A 24,231-nucleotide genomic window follows, 5' to 3' on the forward strand; every position below is an offset into this window, starting at 1 on the left:
AGTACTATAGATGCAGAGGTGTTTCAAGATCTAGATAATTATTTCGAGGATGAAAATGAGGAAGACACACGATAGCATCTACACAACAGCTCAGTAAATATTTATGAAAAAAATGAAGTATCTTTTTTGACTTACCTTATTGGAAACATAATCTTATTCGGCATAATCTTGATGTCATGCATATAGAGAAGAATGTTTGTGATAATTTACTTGGAACATTTTTAAATCTTAATGGAAAGAGCAAAGATAACATGAAGACGCATCTTGATTTAAAAGAAATGGGTATCTGACAGGAACTTCATCCTAAAATGCTTGCTAATGATAGAATTTATGTGCCTCCTGCATGTTACACAATGTCTGCTCGAGAAAATGATAATTTTTTGGGAGTTTTGAAAAGTATCAAGGTACCTGATGGATATGCATCAAATATTTCACGATGTGTGCATCTAAAGGATCGAAAATTTTCAAATCTTAAAAGTCATGATGGTCACATATTGATGCAAGATATTTTTCCAATAGCTTTAAGATCATCATTACCGAAACAAGTTGTTGCAATTGTACTTCGATTATCGTCATTCTTTAAGGCATTATGTTCCAAAGTTATTGATCTTCGAAAACTTGATCAGTTAGAATCTGATATTGCAATTACACTTTACCAGATGGAAAAAATTTTTTCTCTTGAATTTTTCACTATTATGGTACATCTGCTCATTCACCTAGCTTCAGAAGTTAAAATTAGTGGACCGATATATTATAGATGGATGTATCCTATTGAGAGGTATTATTACAAACCTTAAATCTTTTGATAATTTTATTAAAAATAACAGCATACTGATATTTTAATAAATATTTATTCTTGAAGGTATCTTGTGCGTCTTAAAGATTATGTGCGAAATAGACCTATCCCGAAGGCTCGATTGCTGAAGAATATATTACGGATGAATGTTTGACATTTTGTTCAAGATATCTTCAAGGTGTAGAGACTATTTTTAGTTGACCTCAACGGCATAATGACTTTGTGGAGAATGCAGAACTGTATAAGTTCTTAACTGTTGAAAAAATTTTGCAAAAAGCTGAAAGTATTGTACTTGATCAAAAATCCTTAGCACAAGTACATCGTTATATGTTATTTCATAGTGACATAATATCTGACCATCGCAGGTTAGTATATTTAAGGCATGACATTAAGATTTAAATTTTATATTAGGTATAATGTTCTAAATGATATATTTATATTTTATGCAGTGAATTTTTAATTTATCAGAGACGAGCCAATCATAACATTCGTCCTAATGCAAGGATTGAACAACGATGGTTGGTCGAGTTATTTCCTATGTGACTTTCGAATCAGATGTGATTTATATTTAATTATGGGATATATTAATTTTTGATACATATTTAATATCAGATAACTCAACAGCACTTCGTCATATCATTTTTTTTTAGGTATCAAAGATGATGGAGACAAATAATTCAGATGAACTAATAGCTCTTGCTCGAGGACCTAACAAGATTGTAAATATATATAATGGTTTCATAATTAATGGTTTTAAATTTCATACTAGAGAACAGAAGAAATTTAGAAAAATACAGAATAGCGGTATTATGGTGGAAGCGAATGAAAAATCCTATTATGGTGTACTTAAAGATATCTATGAGTTAGATTATTATGAAAAATTTAAAGTAGTATTGTTTAAATGTGATTGCATGACATAAACTCACCAAGGGGTTTGAAACAAGATGCAAATGGATTTATACTTGTAAATTTTTCAAGGTTGATACACACTGGTGTGTTATTGAAGGATGACCCATTCATTTTTTCATCTCAAGCTCATCAAGTATTTTATGTACAAGATGCAAAAGATAAAGATTGGTTTACTATCATCAAAACAAAACCTAGAGACTTATATGATATGGGAAACTAAGTGGAGGATGATGACGATGACACTTATACACAATGTATGCCCTACAATTTTATGCCAGCTGATGATTTAAATGCTACGACGACGTTGGTTAGGACAGAATTTGAAGGAAACACTACTACTTGATTGTTACTGATAATAATTATTTATGATGTATATATTTTGCATTAATTATTATATTATTTTACTTCATATATTAACTGATTCTACCTTTTATTTATATAAATGCTAGGTGACATCATGCGTCGCAGGGGACGATATGCTAGTGTGCAGTTCCAGTTTTCACAGACAGAGGCCGGTATGTCTTCTTCAGCACAGCAGCCTGAGGCCAGTTCAGCTGCACAGCATTTCGAGCCCTATCCTTCTTCATCATCAGCACAGTACGATCCTCCTGTTCATCAGCCAGATGATGAGATACACGTGCAGGGTATATATTGTCTTTCATGTAATTTTATTTTTATTTCATTTTATGTATATTTATGATATAGTTACTTTTATATATTTTTTGCTGACGGATCCGGGAGAGTACACCCCAGACGCAGATCCACAGTAGTACGAGATGTGTGGCAGATGCGTGAGGGTGAGAGAATTATTGTGGAGTGCAATCAGCTAGGTCAGCCAATTAAGAAAACTGCCTGTTTATTGACTTCATTTTTGGAGACTTTTGCTCGGAGGCCTCAGCTATATCCGTTGGGCTATGCAAAATGGAATGACATGCTTCCAACATACAAAGTTGAGCTCCTCCAAGTTATAGAGGTAATGAATTGATGTTCATACTGTATATTAATTGTTAATCACTTATATAATTTATTTCATTTAACTTTTTTTTTATAGAGCAAGTTTGTTCTCCCTCCATCCACTCATGATTTTGTAATGAAGTCTCTCAACCGCAAATGGAAAGAATATAGAGCACAATTGAAGAGGGACTATATGAGACAGGGTATGACAGAGGAGGAGGTTGTTGTCCTCCTGATGTACCCCCTCATCAGTGGATGGAGTTGGTTCATTATTGGTTCTCCGAGAGGGCACAGGTATATTATCTGCTCATTATCTTTTCTTTTAAATATTTTATAAAAATATTAATTTATATTATATATTATATATTATACATATAACAAGTTCTTTACTTTATTTTACAGACTTATTCTGCTATTGGTAGAGCTGCACGAGCAGATCAGTCTGTTCCTCATACATCGGGGTCGAAGAGTTATGCATGACTCCGACAGGAGTTTGTATGTTACTTAAACTTTCATAATTAACTTCTAATTTTTATGTTGAAATATTTATATAACTAATATCATTATATATCGTGGACCATGTATGTATCATGATACTCATATATTTTTTTAAATTATTATAACTGTTTGCTTAAAATTGAAATTATTTGTGTAGGTGGATGAGCATGGGAGGAAACCCGGTAAAGTGAAGTTTTACCGAATGACTCATACTCATCAGGATGGTACTTTTGTTCGAGATGAGTCGAGAGATTTATATGTACGGTACTATTAATATTCTATTTTTTACAATAATTTTAATTTAATTTTGTTAGCTATTAATGTATAACTCTTGTTTTCAAAATAAATATAGGAGAGGGCTACATCTCTCATTGCGGAGCGTGACGACGAGTCTACAGCATCTACGCAGCAGAGCCGTATCGAGGTCAAGATGTTCACAAAGTTGATGGGACCAGAGCGCTACGACCGAGTGAGGGGTTATAGAGTAGAAGTCACCCCCACTCAGTTATCTGAGGTTAGTAGATATATGCAGCATACTGCAGCAGATGCTCAGGATTCACGCGTCCGCAGACTCGAGGCGGAGATACAGGAGATTAGACAGAGTCGTGCCGCTGAGAAGGAGGAGATACGACAGAGCCGTGCCGAGATGCAGGCCATGAGGGGACAGATTGATCGGTTTACATCTTTATTAGAGATGTATGGCCCATCTCAGGTAAACACATATTATTAAATATATATTTTTATATTAATTTAATAATTTATATATTTTTATTTATAGATATACAAATCATGCTTTTGATATGTTTCTTGTAGGCTCCTGACACATCAGACACCTGTCGAAACAGCGGCACGTCACATAGAGACAGTGACGACCATCCGCCTGCAGATTGACATCATTTTATTTTTATTATATTCTTATATTTATTTATATTACTCTTGATTGTAATAGATGATTAGTACTTTATTTTTATTTATATAAAATAATATCTTTTGGTTTGGTTAAATTTACTATTGAAGTTTGCTTTGGTGTGAATGGTGGTGATTGTACAGGTTTATGTTTGAATAATTGATATAATTTTGTATAGGAATGTATGTATTCTTTTTTTTTTGTATATAAAATCTATATTTTTTTTCTGTTAAAAAATTTAACGACGCTTATAAGCATCGTTAATACACTGTTTAACGATGCTTATAAGCGTCGCTAATGACTTAATTACCGACGCTTCGAAAAGCGTCTTGGTAGAGTGGAGGACGCATTGTCATTAACGATGCTAAAATGTATCATTAAAATTTAATTTTACGATGCTTTAAAGTATCGTTAGAAAATATTGCGATGCTTTTAAAAAGCATCGGCGCTTTTCGTCTCCACTCTTACATAGGCGACGCTTTCGCGATGCTTTTTGAAGCGTCGTAAACGTTATTGACAACACTTATTAGTGTCATAAAATATCTTTTATAGCGTCACCTTTTACCATTTTCACTGTAGTGATAGAAAAATAGTAAAAATATATTTGATAAATACTAGTATAAACCAACAGAAAACTAGACATTTTATTAAAAAAAGCAAGAATATGGGAAAGAAAAATCAACACCAACAAAATCATGCTCCAAAGATGAATAGTTATTGTTGATTTGGGGGGGGGGCGGTGGGTGTGGAAAAATCAAACCAAATGATAGAAAGAAAAGTACTGAAACAAGGCTCTTAATGCATCAAATAAGTTGCTACTTCTCTTCTTCATCCGGAATCTGATTAAAAAAAGATTATTTTCTAGAATAGTAATTGGGAATAAATGATAGGATTTATTCACTAATTTATGTGAGCTAGAAAATTTTATGGGCTGTTACTGTGGCTTATGCATCACGACCTTCTTTGGTTGTATTGGGGAATCCCTCACAGGTGTGGAATACAGATTCCCGCCTAAGAACACAATGCAGATGACAATATCGATACCACAAGAGGAAGGATGAAGAAAAAAATATAAAATATAATCAAATAATATGGATTAGCTCAAGACCTACCTCCATGAGACATACAAACTTCAATATGAGAGAAATATATAAATACAAGAGGAAATCACAAACTCTTAACTCCTATATACTAATCTCTCAACAAGAAGCACACATCTCTCATAAATACTCTCAAAATCCTCAAAAAAATATTCTCATTGCAAGAAAATTGACTATTAGTGATGACTAATTACCGTCGCTAATAGCTAGTCAGTTTGCTGATTAGCCATCGCTAATTGTCAGTTTGCTGACACTAATACTATTAGTGACAGCTTGCCATCATTAAAAATCTGACAGAAATACTCCAGTCGCTAATTGTCATTATTAGCAACGGTAATAATTTTTTTAATTTTTTAATTAAAATTTTGAAAAATTATTAGCGACGGCTTGGCCATCACTAATGCCATCGCTAATAGTTTTTTATTTTTTTAATTAAAATTTTAAAAAAATTATTAGTGATAGCAGTGCCATCGTTAATAATTTTTATTTTTTTAAAAAAATTATAATTAAATATTTTAAAACTTATTTTATAATTATTTTTTAAAATCTATTATAAATAAAATAATAATTATTTAACATAATTATACATAAAAAAATTAATTATATTACATTAAAAATATAAATTATATAATTTTATAAATTTATTTTATAAGTTTAAAAATTACATATATATAAAAAAAAAGTAGTATATGGATGTAGTATCTCCATGAGTGAGCATCTTAACAAATTAAAATCTAAAAAAAGGTATAAGAAAAAAATATATTAAAAAAATTATGTATAGGCATGCAATCAAGATAATAAAATGGTATTGAGTGACATAAATCAATTAGGATGATTATAAAAACTATAACATAATTTCAATATGTAAAAGAGAAACAAGTAAATCATTAGATGCTAGCATTAATAGAGATGGAGATTTTAATGACTTGCTAGCTCACGCATGCTTTTGATGAAATAAATAAAAAATAAAAAAAAATAAAAAATAATATATATATATAAATTGATGCTCAACACATCATAACTAATTGTTCCACATCATCCAATATTAATGCCTAAAATTAATCAAATATGAAGTTAACATGAATATCTGAGAAGTAAAATTTACCCTTTCCGAGGTCATCAGGATCGGCATGGACAACAACAGCCCTTCCAATAATGAAATTTGAGAAAAATCTGTAAAAGAGAATAAACATGGAAGAGTTTAAAATATAAAAAAAATAATATCTCATAAAAAATATATTAAACATAAAAAAAGTAAATAATCTGCTTGTCAATAATGCTAAAATTAACGGTCCCAGAAATATCAAACCAAAACCACATAAACATGTAGTATTCCAATAACCAACTGTACATAATGCTTCAGTAAACCTGCTCAAGCATAAGTAAAACACCACTTCTAATACCAAGTTGTCATTTTTAAATATTATGAAAACAACAATGCAGCATCATAAAGTGACAATGATAAATAGATCATACCATCTTCACCAGCACTCACATTTCCAAGATCACCAGTATAGCGATTCTCATCTTTAGGTGCCCCATGTTCCTTCCCAACAGGATTAAAATGCAGTCCTGTATTTGAAAAGAATATTAGAATAACCCACAAATCAAGCACTTCAATCATAAATAATGTTGAATCTCAAAATAAGAGCTCGCTACCAATAGACATGCAACCATTGGTTGTCACCAAAAGCGTGAACATGGAATCCATGAAGCCCTTGAGCCCAGAGATGTTTGCAATTACCTTAGTAGGATCGTGGTCGGGGCTTGGAGAGATGGGAGGCGGTCGAGGGCTCGTGGTCGGAGGCTTGGAGAGGTAGGAGGCAGCCGGGTGCTCGTGACCGGTGGCTCGGAGAGGCGAGAGGTGGTTGAGGTCTCGCGACCAGCGGCTTGGGGAGGCAGAAACCGGCTGGGGGCTCGCGGCCTGTGGCTCAGGGAGGCGGGAGGTAACCGAGGGCTCGGGGAGGCGATCGGGTGCTCGTGACCTGAGGCTCAGGTTGCAAGAAGCGGTCCGAGGCTCGGGGGCTTTAGGAGGCAGCTGGGGGCTTGGGGCTTGGAGAGGCGGCCCGAGGGTGGATCCGACAAGGGGAGGCTACAGGGGACTCGATCTGGCAAGGGGGAGGTAGCAGGGAGCCCGATTTGATAAGGGAAGGCTCGGGAGACTGACGTAGTAAGGAGAGGCGGTTGGGGGCCAATCCGGCAAGTAGATCGGAAGGGGGAGGCGGCGGGGGGTCCGATTCGACAAGGAAAAGGTAGCGGGGTGATCGATCCGACAAGAGGGACATGGCGGGGGGCCCGATCTGGTAAGAAAAAGAGGGCCGATTCGACAAGAGGAGGTGGTGGGGGGGCTGATCCGACAAGGGGAGTGATGGAGGGAGAAGGGAGAGGCGGCAGGGGGCCATTCTGACAAGGGGAGGCAGTAAGGGGCCAATCTGACAAGGAAAGCGGTGGGAGGAGAAGGAGGAGGCAGTCAACAGTAAAGAGAGAGCTCGGGGAAGATGATGCGCATGCAGGAAAGAGGGGTGGGAGAAAACTAGGGTGCACAGGGAAGGGGGTGGGGGAAAATAAGGGCGCGTGGGGAAGATAAGAGGCGGGAAGGGGGAAGTTACCAGCGACAGCAAAATGCCATCACTAATAATTATAGGTCAAATTAATAAAAAATCCATCATTATTTTTCTCTGAATATGGTATGATTTTGAAATTTAAAGCTTATCTTTACCGTTCATTATTTAAATAATTATCATTAGAGTATCGTCACAAAAGATTATCTTGATCCGATAGCCCTAGCTATGTCTATCAATAAAATTTAATTTCGACGGTCACAAATGACCGCATGATGATCTGATAGATAGAGATCACTGATGGGTCTAAAAATTTACAACAATGATCTCGATGATATTTGTAGCATATTATTAAAATTTTACTTCAATCGGACATCATTATTATGGTCAATTTAGTACGAGATGATTTCAATCGCTAAATAAAAAATGAGCGATCAAAAGGCCAAACGGCGTCCGATTAAGATAATTTTTTAGATAAATAATTTTTGTTACTATTTTAATCATTTATATGGTGATGATCGTAAAATGTAAACCATATATATATGAACCATTCACGTTAAGCAGATCTTACAAAAGTATAAGTATAATTACTTAAGGACTTTAAGAATGAATATCAAGAGATATATAGTTTTGGATTGTTTGTATATGTGCAGTTTAAATTTTACGATCACCACTATATAAATGATCAAAGTAGTAGCAAAGATCATTTATCTAAAAAATTATCTTATAATCGGACGTCATTTGGCCTTTTGATCATTTATTTTTTATTTAACAATCCAAATCATTCCGTATTAAATTGATCATAATAATGATGTCTGATTAAAATAAAATTTTGATAGTATACTATAAATATCATCAAAATTATCGTTACAAGTTTTAGATCCATCAGTAATCTCTATCTATCAGATCATCATGCGATCGTTCATAACTGTCGAAATCAAATTTTATTGATCGACCTAGCTAGGATTATCGGATCGAGGTGATCTTTTGTAACGATACTCTAATGATACTTATTTAGATAATAATAGTGAAGATAGACTTTAAATTCTAAAATTATACCATATTCAGAGAAAAATAAAAAAATTATAGATTATTAGCGATAGCATTTGTCGTCGCTAATATGCTTCCTGCCGTCGCTAATAAGTTTATTAAATAAGAAAAAATTTATTAGAGACAACGATAACTAACGCTAATACTCTTTTCACGATCGTTAATAAGTTTAATAAATAAAAAAAATTACGATGGCTAAATCTGTCATTAATAGTGCCATCACTAATGATTATTAGCAATGACAATCACCGTCACTAATAATCTTTTTACTATTACTAATAAATTTAATAAATAATTTAATAAATTTAATAAATTATTATCGATGAAAGTGTTGCCGTCGGTAATGCCATCGCTAATATCCTCTATTAGCGATGGTGAAAATACTATCGCTAATATCTTAATTTTTTATTGTATCTAGCCATCATAAAAATCTCCATCAAGTTGTGGAGCTCATCACAAGCTTTTTATAGAGCCCAAGAACACCTAAAATGAATAAGAAATGATCAAATTACGCTCATTTAAACTGAAACAACTCTCAGCCGTCTGATCATCGTTCTGATGCACAGATACCATTGATCGCTGCATTTTTTTCACTGGCCCGTGCACCTAGATCCACATCTCCACAATAGCCTAAGTGCGCCCCAATCGCCAGTCATCCGATTATGCCGATTGGATGGTCCAGAAGTATCCTTCCACAAATGTTGGTCCTACAGTCGGTTCAACACCAATTTGGGTTAGTTTAGTTCGGTTCAGTCTGATTTAGCTCGGTTTAGGATTGGTGTAGTTAATTTTCAGTCGGTTCTCTAATAGTTTAGTCGATTTATTGCTAGTTCTTCATCGATTCATCTCCAAATCGGTTCATCTTCGGTTCAAATCTAATTGAGCTCAATCTTGTGATTTCTCCATCTATCTTTAAATCTTGTGCTTCTATTAACCAATTAAGATCGAATGCGAGGTGTCAAACTCAACAAGTCTCCATCTCGATTCGACATTCAACCTCCACATGGATTTGAGAGCTTGTGAATGATCTCGCCCCCATGCCTTGGGCAAATGTCTGGCTGCTCATAATGAATAGATATGAAAGTCAAGCCAGACCGCTCGGTTTCATCTCCGTCATGTGCTGTGAACTACATGACCTGAGACCTACTCGAGATATCCTCCTACGGTAATAAAAACTTCACTCTATGACATTGTCTGTCATTCTCTCGAGTCTCTCATCTCATGTCCAATCCACCTACACCTGGAGCTCCACCTCTCACTGAGCTCCCTACCAAGAGATAGTATCCTCCATACTTTTTTCTCTTCAAAATAACCCTACTACTACGCACAACCTTCAGGACTTCAGCATTAGCTCCTCATCTGTAGCAACTTGAATTCAATCTACTCAGTGAAATCAGATTACTCCTGAAACTAAATATGCATCAGACCACACCCAACTTCCTCACTGCTCCATCATGTGTCTACAAACTGAGTGTCCTAATGTCCTTGATCACACAGCTTGATCCATCCAGCAAATGAACAATGCATGCTCTCACTTCTCTCTAAAGAGTCAAATGGCTCCTTTCTACAATAAATATGATCTGAGCAAGCTGAATCTAAAATCTACTGAAGAAAAAAAGTAAATATCTCATCAGAGACCATATACAAATCATCATCTCATCAATGTCACTACCATGGACCATCGCTACAGTAACCTTCATCCGATCTTTAAGCTGTGGGCACTAACTCGATGCCCCTATTCATCATATTGCTAGCATCTAATCTTGCTCAAGTCCTTCGACTTGGACTTGGATTTGGACCGCCCATCATGTGATCTTTTGCCACTTTGTCCTCTACCTCCACCACCTCCAATCATGATCAAAGTCGAGTTACTGCCTAAACTGAAGGTTCGGTTCTCTCACTTAAGAACCTCATTCTGCAGAAATACAGAAGTGACCTCATCTATCTTGATGATGCTCTTTCTCACAAGAAGAGCAATCATCAAAGAGTCAAATAAAGAAAAGCGATGAAAATAAGACCAACGTCCTGATCTTCTCTTCAGCCTTCTCACCAACATCGAGGAGATCAATGAGAATCTTTTAAAAGTTACTGAGATGCTCCTGCACGCTCTATCCGTCACTCATCCATAGCTGGTAGAACTATTTTCAAAGGAAGAAAATGTTGGTGAGAGTCTTTGCCTTATATATCTCTTCGAGCTTCAACTATATTACCGTTCGGGAAGTCTCGCTAAGCACATAAATCATCGCATCATCCATCCAGTACAAGCAGATCATACTCACCACCTACATCTAGAGCCACTTTCAATCCTACTCCTCCATGGTAGTCAGCTTCTTCTCGCATAAAGAGCATCAGTCAACCCTTGTTGGATGAACACATCCTTCACCCTCGCTTGTCATAGGAAAAAATTGCTCTTCTCATCAAATTGATTGATCTCTACCTTGATTGAGCCTATCTTCTCTGTCTTCCCTAACCTATATCAATATCACCATAATTTAGATAACCCCGTGCTCTGATACCACTTGTTGGAGAATCCCTCATAAGTACGAAATATGAATCCTTGTCCAAATATGCAACACCAATGACGATGTCGATTCCATAAGAGGAAGGATAAAAAAAGAAGTACAAAATACAATCAAATAATATGGATTGAATCAAGGCCTACCTCCAGGGTGCATACAAACTTAACTATAAGAGAAATCCATAAATACAAGAGGAGATCACAAACTTTCAACTCTCATACACTAATCTCTTAACAAGAAGCATATATCCCTCATAAAAACTCTCAAAATCTTTAAAAAAATACTTCAATCATTGCAAACTCTACCATCAAGTCGTAAAGCTTGTCGTAAGCTTTTTATAGAGCCTAAGAACATCTAAAACGGATAAGAAATCATCAAGTTACACTCATTTGAACCGGAACAACTCTCAGCAGTTTGATCGTCGTTCTGATGCGCAGATGCTGTTGATCACCATATTTTTTCATTGGCCTATAGATCGGATCCACGTCTGCATAATAGCCCTAGAGTTCCCCAATCACCAACCATCCAATCACATCAATCAGACAGTCCAGAAGCCTCCCGCAACAAATGTTGGTCCAACGATCGGTTCAGGATGCCATAACCAGTCCAGCGGTCGGTTCAGCACCCATGCGGACTGGTGCAACCCAATTCAGAGTCAGTTCTATTGGTTTTCAGTCGGTTCTCCAGTGGTTCAACTGGTTTACTACTAGTTCTTCACCAATTCACCTCCAAATTGGTCGGTTCACCTTCGATTCGAACGTAATTGAGCTCAATTTGTGATTTCTCCATCTATCCTTGAGTCTTGAGCTTCTATTAACCAATCAAGATCGAATTCAAGGTATTAAACTCAACAGATTGTACTTGTATAATAGACAAAACCCAAAGATACGAGACACTGAAGCCTTTTTTGCCAACTTATAATATTAAACAATATTATGCTGTTCTAATGTCACTAAAACAAGAATAAAATCTCATAAAATTTCATCATTTTATCACTTTTGCGAAAAAAAAGTTACAATTGAGGGCATGATCAAATGCTTTAAATATTGGAATACTTTATTGGTCAGATAATGGTATAACTTCAGTAGTGATTAGAGGAAAAGAGTAACAATGAGAGGAAAAAAGTGTCTAAATTAGGACTCTTTGGAGACCTAGAGGGTTGGAACATACAATCCCTAAAGATATTGGATTAGTATTATGTTTCATAAGTGATTCCAATATCCTCTTCTTTCAAGAATAGTGTATCTCAAAACCTCCTTAATGCATAAATCTATCTTTAAACTGTTTTGTACCTTCAACCATAAAAAATATTCCATTGATATGCTAAATGGCCTAATTTTTTTTCACCTTTAACCATAAAAAAAATATTCCAAAGACATGCCAAACGGGCATCCAAGCAGTCACCAAATATATCAATATGGGTTCATTTATTTAGAGTATGCTAGATTATAAAGTAATCTGGATTCATTTATCTAAGAAGATAATTACAACATAAAATAAATTTTATCATATTAGGTTGGTGAAAATATTATTTTGAAAAATAGCATCAAAAAATGATTAATAGCTCTGAATAGAGATAATCTTATACAAAAATATTATCAAATTTTCAAAAATACTTTTAAATAAATAATTCAAGTAATAAGTTTTTCTCAATTCATTTATTGGCCATTTATGACCCACTTAAATAAATACTGTCAATATTGACTATTTCAAATATTAAAATATTTTTATATGAATTAATAAATATTTTTAATTAATTATATATGTTTAAAAAATATATTTTTATAATAAATAAATTTTAGTATATTTTTATAAATAAATATATTCATCATTGACATATCTTATGTTAGATTTATTGATAATTAATAAATATTTATTAATTATTTATTAGTAGTTAATATTTATCAATAAATATATTATTATTTATAAATATTATAAATCAATATATTAGTATATTTATAATATATCATAATAAATTAATATTAATTATATAATATAATTAATATCAAGAAATGATAATTTTATATTGTTTCCACTCGGTAATCCAGCATAGGAAAACAAATATACCGTATTTGTTTTACCTTCTCTTTTAAGAAAATAGATGTGAGATCCACTATTTATTTTATTATTTTTTTAATCACTTTTCGTATCATAGTAATTTGGCATGGGGTTTATTTCTCTATGCTAGATTACCTCCAATCAAATGGATCCTAGGATTTTTTGGATAATGAAGATCATCCTTTCGTTTATCCCATACAAATGGAGTTTTTAGAAAAATTGTGTTATGTTTATATAGTTTAGTTAGCAATTATTAGCATATATTCTGCTTATGGAGCTCGAAGATAGGAGAACAATCAAACAATTCCTCTACACAAATTTGTAAGATTCTAATGGACGAAGTATTTAAGAACAATATCCAAGTGATTCTGCTACATTAAATTCATATAAATCCAATTTAACCATGGATATCACTTACCACCATCTGCTGGTTTGAAACTAGGAATGCTTCCCTAACAACTGCACACAGTATGCACATAAAATTTATTCATGCAATTGGTTTGAATACTGCGTCTGGAAGTAGTCTACAAATCCTACGGCACGTTCGAGAGCTTACATGGAAAAAAAAAAAAAAAAAGAAAATTACTTCATATAATTCAGAAATCAGATGATCCCTCTTGGCATCACCATGCCTAGAGTCCACATCCAATAGAAGCTCTTCAACATCAGTATCAGTCCCATGTCATTGATACCTAATAGCCGCACCTGCTGACAAGCTTTTGATGCCCTTTAGGTTCATGAAGATTTGGACTAATTGGTGTTATTGCTCTTGTTTTGCCCATAAAGAAAATAAATATGATCATTTTTTATTTCATTATAACAATTAAAATCTTGATAGTTTAGTCATAACAGCCTTTTGCCTATGAGTAGTATTTTTTTTGCACCCGATGGGATTATCTAATATCTACCTTTGACTAGTATAAATTAAACATCTGTTATATGATATGTTGACAATATGTGGCTTTTGTGTTACCCTACAAGTCACCGGGTGAGTAAGGAAAATACTTTGAATTTTGACTTCCTTGCCACTCATGAATATGGGTTCATTTGTAAATTTTAAATCTTACATGAAAAAAAAGCTGAGACAGTTTCGGATTATGGTCCATTTGTATATGTACATATGTGCATGAAGACATGCATACATAGCTGCCCAAAATTGTGTATGAACTTATGTGCATGTCATATATATGTATATATACATATATGCATGTAATTGAAGATATATAGTGTCTATCATGATCTACACCAATAAAAAATTTATAAACCAAAAAATATACATTTTGTTAGTATTAATCCATGCATCAAATTAGTGCAAAAATGTATAGTTTTAACTATGTGAGAATATGTTTTGCTATGATCAAAGCATCAAAATTTTTAAATTTTTAATTCATATACGTTTTTGCATGGAGATTTTCACAAGATTTATTTTTATTTCTAAGTGTGTTTGCACAAATGTATATCATAATTAATGTCATGGATCTTTAATTTGAATATCCATCATTAATTTTGAAATTATTAAAATTTTTTATCATAGATTTTTCTTTAAATATGCAATTAAACTCTCCATGCATAAATATATTTATGTAAATGTATTTATATGTATTTCCATATTAGTTATGTATTATGCACAACATCTTTATGCTATATATGCATGTATTTATAATATGAACTTTTTATCCAAGACATTTTAGACAGGGTCATTAACTATAATCTAAAATAGAATTCGTACGCCATTGAAACACTTCTAAATGAAGATATCATGGCATTTATTTTGCCGGTGAATTTAACGCTTCCATCAACTCCACCATTACTCATCTCAGCAAACGAGTAAATATTTGCTCCCAGCAAACACCTGAAGAATATTCATTCTTTACTGCACCAGGAAAGTTTGGCACAGGCTGGAGCCAACCAATGTGAGCATGGAAAGGATCACCTCGGTGCCTCACAAAGAAGCCGAGTTCAAAACCCACCCCACGAACTTAACGAAATGATCACTTTATTTATCAGTTGTACAATATTTGGGATATACATTGCTTCACCATCGTCTAATCTAAACACCGGTTTTATTTTTTCTTTTGATAATAACGTGTTCTTAAGTTACAGTTGCGTGCAAGCTTGCGTCCATTCCTGTGTGCAACTAAAGCTCCAGTCTTTGAGGAGAGCATGCTTGCCAGTGTGTCTAAATGGCGGCAAGGGAGGACAAACCGACCAGAAAAAAGTTGTGAATAACCAATGTCGGCAGGGAAGACCACCTGGATCTACCTACCCAAATGATTACCCGAAATAGAAAAAAAAGTGAACCACCACCCAAATGAACACTTGGTAAGATACGCGCATTTACCTTCCCCCAAAAACCTCGGTTCAGCCAGATTAAAAGTTGAAGGAACCGAAAAAGCTTATCCGAAATAAGAAGGAACATAGGATGACATAAGCTCAACCGCGACTCAGCCAATAGAGTTCAGAACTGCCAACCAACAAAATTAGCAAATCAAGCTAATGTTAAGCTCAGTTAACTACTGAGCTAATTGACACTAATATCGGTTCATCAGATGATAAGTCTAGCAGAGGTACATGCTTTCTTTCATGTTTATGATAGTTAGAACATTTCAAAGAGAAGCAAACCAGATTATATAAGATCACGTCCTACCAACTGAGCAGAAATGGGGAAGGCGAGTAAACTTAAACACAAGTTGAACCATAATACGCATTAGGATCAGGGACACGACCGTGCAGAAGCTGAGAAAACATTCCTCAAAGATCTAATACAGACTCCAGTCATTACTAAGAAAGAATCGACAATAAGTTATTCACTTTGATAATCAGGTGCCATGACATAATTCTCATATAAAACACTATATAGTAAATTCTAATATAAAACACTATATAGTAAACTTAAAGCAGCAGTTTGCAGTTTATTAATCCTATATAAACAAGAAGACTTTGTATTGCTGGGCACAGCTCCAGATTTCAAGCCTTACTGTTGGACTATGCATGGATTGGACTGGAACTTGAATCCACCATCGTATCATTTGTGGGGGTTTTAGCATGGAAAGCAGATTGTCTATCTGACCTGCCGACAAGTTTTAATGACAATGATGAAGACCCTGTCTCACCACTGGATTCTCCTAGGCTCAGTTTTGACATGCCCACAAGCTCATCCACATTGATGGGAACCTTTGAGTGCATTGCTGTTGGCTTAACAATTTCATGCCTCCTTTCTACAGCATCTACTGCTCCGTAACCTGGCCAATATGGAAAGGGAAATGGAACAAATGGCGAGTAATAGGCAGGAAAGAAAACTGGATAACTGCATGGCAAACTTTCTGGCTTCGGAACAGGTCCCTCTCCATCATTTGAATTGGAATCCATGGACTCCAATTCCTCATCCTGAGCGGGAGGTGCTGGGAGTGGGTTGTTGCTTTGTGCCTCTGGTTCATGGGAGACCATTGGATAAAGTTGACCATCGGCAGGCTGAAGATATAACAACACACAACATTAAATTAAGCCAGAAAACAAACTCATACACAGGCTGGAATGTGTGCATGCATGCATAATGTATATGCACATAAATACATACACACAAATATGGAAAAGCGTATATATAGAGTGCCGCCCATACTTTCTTCACAAAGAAAAGGAAAATAAGACTTAATATCACACTATGTTCCATGCACGCACGAGAGAGAGAGAGCGACCTCATCAGGAACCATATCAAAAAGGCTGGATCTTCTCTTTCTTCTACTGGCATTGGTTTGACGAATAAAATATTTTTGCGCATGGCTGGCAACTTGAGTAGGTGTCCTTGTTACTACAAAATTACGAGATATCCCTCGCCAATCACCTTTGCCAAGCTTTTGCAGTCCAAGTAAAAACATTTTATGCTCATGTTCAGTCCACGGAACTCCTGAAAATCCAACATCATGCAAAAGATATGAAAATCAGCAAATTTTGTTCAAATGAATGTACAAATGAGGCTACAGTGAGATGAAAGCATGCCACTAAACAGAGCAACAGTATCTGTAGTTCAGTAATTTAAAAATGTTATCCAAGCATCACAAGCGCAATCCAAAAGTTAAACTCAATCTGCTTGTACACATCACTCATATAACTCATTAGAATTATGCTTTAATGTGTGCCACAGCATTTATTTGAAACTTAGTCAACTAATAATGCTCAAAATGTATTCTAAATAAATGATATCAACTTTTTACCCAAAAAAAAAAAAAAGAAATCACCACAGATTAATAAATGACCTACATCTAAACCACCTCTAAATGACTCAAACCAGGATTAATAAGAAACCATATGCTCAGCATACAAACACTCCCCTGCGTGAATTCCCTCCCTTTCTCTTTAAAGATATATACATACTCCCTTTCTCATCTGCTAGCAAACTTAAAATGGCATATCCTACATATTTTAACCAAGTAACCATCTTCTATAAGACATTCAAGACAGCATGCGAAAGAGAGGCCAAGGGTACTTTTGGGTTCCACCTCAGGCAGAAGATGCTAGTTATTTTCATCTAAAAGGACTCCAACCTCCCAAATTGCCTCAAGTTTTATGAGATCAATCTCTCATTTGGGGGAAAAAGGAGGTGGGGTTTGCAAATAAATCAAATATTTTTTTAAAAAAAAAAATCCCCCTACTCTCTCTTTTTCCATCTGCCAACAAATAAAATTACGAGTCTTATAAAATAAAGTGTTCATTACATTCCTGTATTGCATTTTAAAATAAAAAAGTGAAACAGTAAGCATTTAAAGAATTACAGTTTAATTTCAAGTAATCAATTTCTTTTGAAGAGGAAGTTTAGTTTTAGTATAAACTGGACATGTTATGGATGATACATGTTCTTTATTTTCAAAATAACTCCAAGGACAAGTTATTGCTAGTTTCAAACTTGTAAAATTTTTTTATCCTTAAGTTGGTTGGACTCTTTACCTCATTAAGAAGAGAAGAATTGCCTAGAAATAGCTATCAGAAACACCAAACATAATCATGCTACTGAAGTCTAGTCATTACTTGCAGCAACCTAAAGAAATACAACACATGGTGACTCAAACGAATTAATAAAATAATATACAACCGAACTAAGATAATCTAGGTCTCACTTTCACCAAATGTGAAGAAAACAGTAGACAATGATAAGAGTAGAAACACTAGGAACCAAGCATTGAAGCAGGGTTTTGCAAAAGGTCCTGGATTAGGTGAATATTATGCAGCGATTTCTATTACTGACAAACAGAATAGGGAGAAAAGGATGAGAAACAGGTTCTGGTGGCACGTTATCAAAAAGAACATCATTTGTGTTAGATCACCTACTTCTGGCAGAAATAGCTGAAAGCTGCAGGTCCAGCTAAGAAGTAGCATATATAATTATGTGGCCTACTCTTTACATCCTGTTTGTATTGAGAGAAATGGAGAAAAGAGAAAGTAAGAAGAGAAATCAAGTCTCTCATTCGGTCAAAAAAATAAGGGATGAAGTCAAGAGAAAAGAAGAGACAGAAATAAATCATTTTGCTCCAAACCCACAAATATTTTCCCTCCAAAAGTGCAGAGATTTGGAGGGAAAAAAAACCAGATGCTCGAAATAAGCTCTTTTTTTTTCCTCTCTCTCTCTTTTTGCTCCAAAAACGGACAGTGAAAATAAATTTCTTTACTTTTCTCTCTCATCCATCGAAATAAGAGAAGATAATGTTATTTTCTGTTCTCTTCTCTGTTCTTCTCTTCTCTTTCCCTTTTTTCTTCTTTTCTCCACTCCACTGTATCCACACAAAGCATTACAGAAGTGACAAAAAGATCATTAGTGCAACTCCGAAAAATAAATAGCCATAACAAATATCCTTATTTGCAGAGTCCAATCCTCTACCCTATACCTTGATAATCTCCATGGTTTGTAGTACCAGTTTTGGTACTCATACCAATACCTTATAGCCTTACCAAGATTTAGTTCACTACCAGTACGGTACGGTATGCCCAATATTGGGTAGCACAGACTAGTATGGCAAACCATGATAATCTCCTGTACACAAGCTCTTCCTTGTAAATCCCATTGTCTTATGGCACCAACTTCAAAAATTAAGTAATCTAGGAATTTCTCATCTTTCAATTCTAAACTTCAATAACCACCAAAGCAAACTTTTTAAAAAACTTCCAATGACCATTCAAATAGAGCATGTCTTAATATTCTGTGTTTCAATTATCATGTTGTTTCAAATCCAGTTCAAAAAGTTATTTTAATATTAATTATAGCTTCAACAAGTGAAGACTGATTCAAAGAATATAAATGAATATCGATCTTTTATTGTCTTTATAATAGAACAACCTAGATCTTAATTTTAAGCCTTAGTTATGATATACGGCCATTCACTACTATAACGGATATTAGAGAAAAGCAGGAAAAATAAGCATCACAAGGGAAAACTAGAATTATTACTAAATACTAATCATGTTCGACCAATTATACCAATATACTCATTTATAGTAGAAGAGATAGATGGTTGGCAGGCTTGTGGATGAAGGTGGCAGGCATTTGGACCCTCTACCAAAGATTTCACTTTTTTCCTCTCTATAGATAACTTTGTAAAAATAATTTTTACCAGAAAAATCCAACTTACATACATTTACTTATTCTAAGAAATAGCTTATGCAATACAATGTAAATTTTACAAATCAATATAAGGAATTGTAGCTCATACACCAATATATCTCTTTGAAAATATTAAAATGAATACACATATATGTATAGAGAATCACAAAAAAAAAGTATAAGGGCAAAGGTTAATAATATTAAAAAAAATAATATAACAACCTATCATATTACAAGATGGTATGCAACCAAGATGAAGAATTAACATGTAAAGAGATAAGCCCAGACTCAACATCTCACAGATGTTTCAGAATCACCGTAATAGAATGTAAATAATATGAGTCATCTCAAAAGAAGAACAAAAATCAAAATCACACTCAAATAGTAATTGCTCCAAACATACACCATCTTTAAGTGCTTACAGTAATCTTGTCAACATATGACCCTCCAATCAAACATTTAGTAATTACTTCTGATACAGATATCACACAGGTAGCAACAAACAGAAATTTCACCCCCTTTACTTCATATCCAATTGGGTTTGGCTATATTCAAGAAATATAGAAATTGCTAGGTCTCTTTCCTTAACAATGCCACATCCAACATCTTCGTAATGATATTCTTATCATCATAAAAAACCATCCAAGAAAAAACAAAACTTCCAGTAAACAAAAAGAGGATGTCCTGGTACACAAGGCTCATGCTACTACATGGTCTAGGGAGTGTTAAGTGTACGCAATCTTACCTCTGTGTGTGGAGAGATTGCATCCATAGGTCAAATGGAACAACCTTATCATTGCACCAAGGCCCTGCCCTCTTCCAATAAGCAAAAAGACAAGGAATAATTTCAATTCGTCACTGCATGTACATATTCAATTTTAATTTCACTAAAAGTCATATGCCATGACCTTTCACAAAATTACTAGCAAAAGAAAATATGGGTTTTCCTAGAAAATCTCAATTTTACACCAGTCGCTGCACCATCGATTAAGAGCCCATCAGTTAAACAACTGACAAAAGGAAAGCTCCACCTACTTCTCTTCTCCAGTATAACTTCAAGAGGCAGGGGTAATTACTAACAGTCATATGCCATGACCTTTCACCAAATTACTAGCAAAAGAAAATATAGGTTTTCCAAGAAAAACTCAATTTTACACCAGTCGCTGCACCATCAATTAAGAGACCATCAGTTAAATAACTAACAAAAGGAAAGCTCCACCTATTTCTCTTCTCTAGAATTACTTCAATAGGCAGGGGTAATTGTAGTTATGAGGAACAGAAAATACGCCAAAATTTCTTCATAATGAAAATAAACAGACAGCATCATTCTTTTCATAAAGAGACTCAAGCACAAGTCTTCCATTTTGAGAACTTCCGATCTTCCTCTATCCTAAGGAGAAAGTATTTCAATAAATGTGATGGCAGAAATTCATAATGAATTGCACAAAATTGTTCTTCTCGTACACAAACTTAAACGTAAGTCCATGTCAGCTACTCTTGTATCCTGTGGACAAACTACTCCAACAATGCAACTGCAAAATACCTTGATGAATAGTATGGAATATATATATCATTTATACATACACTCAGGGAAATAGAAAAATGTTGGGATGCATTTCACACTACAGAAACTCAATCATATTAGATATTACAGGACTTTAAGAAACAATAAAAATGAATTACGAGTAAGAATCAGACAAAACCATATTTGTCTCAATTATGAGAGAGGGAAGATAGCGGATCAACTAAAAATGTTCTAAATCTTATGGTATGAGACAAATGGTTCACACATTAACATAGAATTATGATACCTTTCATTGGCTTTATGGTTTAAACCCAGATTATTTTACAGAATAGTGAAAACATAAAATAAATTAATCTTCTCTCAACTTCTTCATTCCTTCTTTATTCCTATTAGCATCTAAATAGGTTAAATTAGGAATCTGATCATATAAATGAAATGATCATGAAAAAGCTGAAATACGATGTGTACAATAATAACATGGTGTCCAGAACAGAGATGATTTGACATGATAATCCACCCAAAAAAATAAGTCAAGCACAAATCAAGCATGCAAAAATCTGGCTAAAACTGTTTTCTATTTACCAACAACAGTAACATATTAAGTCCAATGCAGTAATCTAGCAAGTCAAACATAGAAAACAGAATAAGTGATGCATGTACATGTATATAAAATTTGTGTGGTTAACCCTTATTCATGAGTCCTACATAAAAAATTAAAAAAAAAAAAAAACTTTGCAATTACATATGGTTTTAAACATTTTATATATAAATTGAATCACATGTTGTGTCCACAGCTCAATATCCCATGACAGAACGTCACCGAAGTTATTGTATGAAAGTCAAATTCAAATCACATAACCTTCTTCCTGCACTGTGCCAACATGATTCCCACCACTAGCTTACTGATACCCTGTTCCACCACTCCAATGCAACCAATTTGAAGACACATTGACACGAATGGCAAGATGTTATTGTAGAAGAAGAGGAGAGGGGGCTCAAGTGAACCATGAAAATACCTAAAATATGAGGGTGAAATTGAATATTTAATTTGTTAGTTTTACTTGGAGAGGTAGCCGTGCCAAAATGGAGAGAGAAAATTAAAAGCCCTTAATGTGAAGAGAGGTTCATCTGCCCAACAAACGCTTCGCTGACCAAAAAAAAAAAAGGTTCAGAATAGTATCAACATGACTCAGTTATATCAAAATCTTTCAACCAGGTTCCCCCCCAACTAATTACTTCCTAGTAGATTTGATATACAAGTAGACTTCCAGGCAAAGAAAAGGAAACATAACTTCCTTTGTCATTGCAGATTATACAAAATATTAAGAATGATACCGGAGAACGTGACTATTCAATTTACAGCACACCAGTTAAAGCTCCTCTGAAAATTAAACCCAAGTACCTTTAAAGATAAACTGCCACTCGCTCTAAATCAATAGCAAATCATCATAGTTCTCCTCCCTGCCTAGTACACTATTCTCCTTACAATCGATCTTTCCTTCTCCATATTACTGTTTTGGTCATGCATGCCTAATATTTGATTTGATGAAGAGGATCTACTTGGTCTTAAAGCAAGATCACGCTCTTCAATTGAAGACGGACGCCTTCCAAGAAAAAGCAACTCCGAGTCACATCAACCTGTGCATGAATCGAACAGTAGACCAATCCTAAACTATTTATAACCTGCCAGGGAGTGCGGGAACAGGACCATCAATTACCATACGGACCCTACTTGCATAAGCTGCATTCAGTAGAGGAACCAACAAGAATAGCACATCCAGAGATCACTACATATGGACGGTACCGAAGTTCAAACAAACCACAAACGACATGTTTGTTTTACTAAAAGATCACTAGTTGCAATCATAGCATCTCATTTCAGCAAAAAAAGTTCACACTCACAATCTTCCACAGAAATCAAAAGCCCAAAAAACAAAAAGATCAAATTTTACCAAAAATAACCAATAGTACGATTCAATCCAATACATCTGGCACCTTTGAAAAAACCAATCTTGCTAACGGATTGAAGAAGTTAAACAAATACTAACATATAACGAGAGTAGAAAGACAAAGGAGTCACCTTTCTTGCGCTCGCGGCTGCCCTGGATGAAATCCTCGGAGGCGTAACCGTCGGCGGCCCCGTGGTCGGCGTGGGGACCGTCGGCCGGCGACGCGGAGCCGGATCCGGCGTAGTGGGCGAGGTTCCCCATGCTGGCGCTCTTCCGGATGGACCCATCGGTGAGGCGCACCCCGAAGAGCTTCACCCCGCGGTTGGGGCACGTCCGCGAGTTGTGCCCGTTGTGGCCGCAGTGCGAGCACCTCCTCGTCATCTCCCGCCCCCTCTCACTCTCCCCTAGGCTGATCCCACCACCGTCCGGGGGTGATTCTAGGGCAAAATTTTATACCGCGAGCCCTAAATTTATCCTTCAGAGCGAGCCCTAAATTTGGGTCCGATTCGTGGATTCCGTGAGGGAAGGAAGGCGTCCGTGAAATTTCGGCGAGGAAGAAATAATTCCTGCCAATATATATATACATACATACATTTTATGTATATATATATATATATATATTGTTATAAACGGATAGGCAGATAAAAGTCGGTGGAGTGGGGAGCGGAGGAGGGACGATGAACGGTCCACGTCGACCGTCCACGTGGCAGCACATACGCAGGTATATAAAGTCGCGGTTGAGATTATCTTATCCGGAATGACCGGGGGAAAATGGAAAGATTTGGGGCGAGAAAATTTGTGATCTCGATGAATCGC

At 35.1% G+C, this 24,231-nt stretch overlaps 1 protein-coding gene and 1 long non-coding RNA gene across 2 annotated transcripts; both read right to left on the reverse strand.

Moving 5' to 3' along the window:
• Positions 1-16,146: 16,146 nt before the first annotated feature.
• Positions 16,147-23,985, reverse strand: LOC105059464 (transcription factor MYBS3). The gene is made up of 3 exons (XM_010942762.4): positions 23,547-23,985; positions 17,048-17,256; positions 16,147-16,823 (listed from the first exon to the last, which is right to left on the reverse strand). Exons 1-3 carry the CDS (start codon positions 23,794-23,796, stop codon positions 16,338-16,340), a joined length of 945 nt encoding a protein of 314 aa, XP_010941064.1. The 5' UTR covers positions 23,797-23,985; the 3' UTR covers positions 16,147-16,337.
• LOC140854299 (uncharacterized) lies at positions 18,968-23,537 on the reverse strand. The gene is made up of 2 exons (XR_012137443.1): positions 22,869-23,537; positions 18,968-22,613 (listed from the first exon to the last, which is right to left on the reverse strand). It is a non-coding gene; the product is annotated as an uncharacterized lncRNA (long non-coding RNA).
• Positions 23,986-24,231: the final 246 nt, after the last annotated feature.

Source organism: Elaeis guineensis, chromosome 16 (assembly GCF_000442705.2).
Source record: "Elaeis guineensis isolate ETL-2024a chromosome 16, EG11, whole genome shotgun sequence".
Classification (NCBI taxonomy): Eukaryota; Viridiplantae; Streptophyta; class Magnoliopsida; order Arecales; family Arecaceae; genus Elaeis; species Elaeis guineensis.

Excerpts from the sequence above, each read along its gene's own strand:
- LOC105059464 (XM_010942762.4), bottom strand. The coding sequence starts at position 23,796 with ATGACGAGGAGGTGCTCGCACTGCGGCCACAACGGGCACAACTCGCGG. Across the intron at positions 17,257-23,546 it reads CAGCCGCGAGCGCAAGAAAG|GAGTTCCGTGGACTGAACAT; the intron begins GTGACTCCTTTG and ends TTGGATTTTCAG. Across the intron at positions 16,824-17,047 it reads TTGATATGGTTCCTGATGAG|CCTGCCGATGGTCAACTTTA; the intron begins GTCGCTCTCTCT and ends TTATATCTTCAG.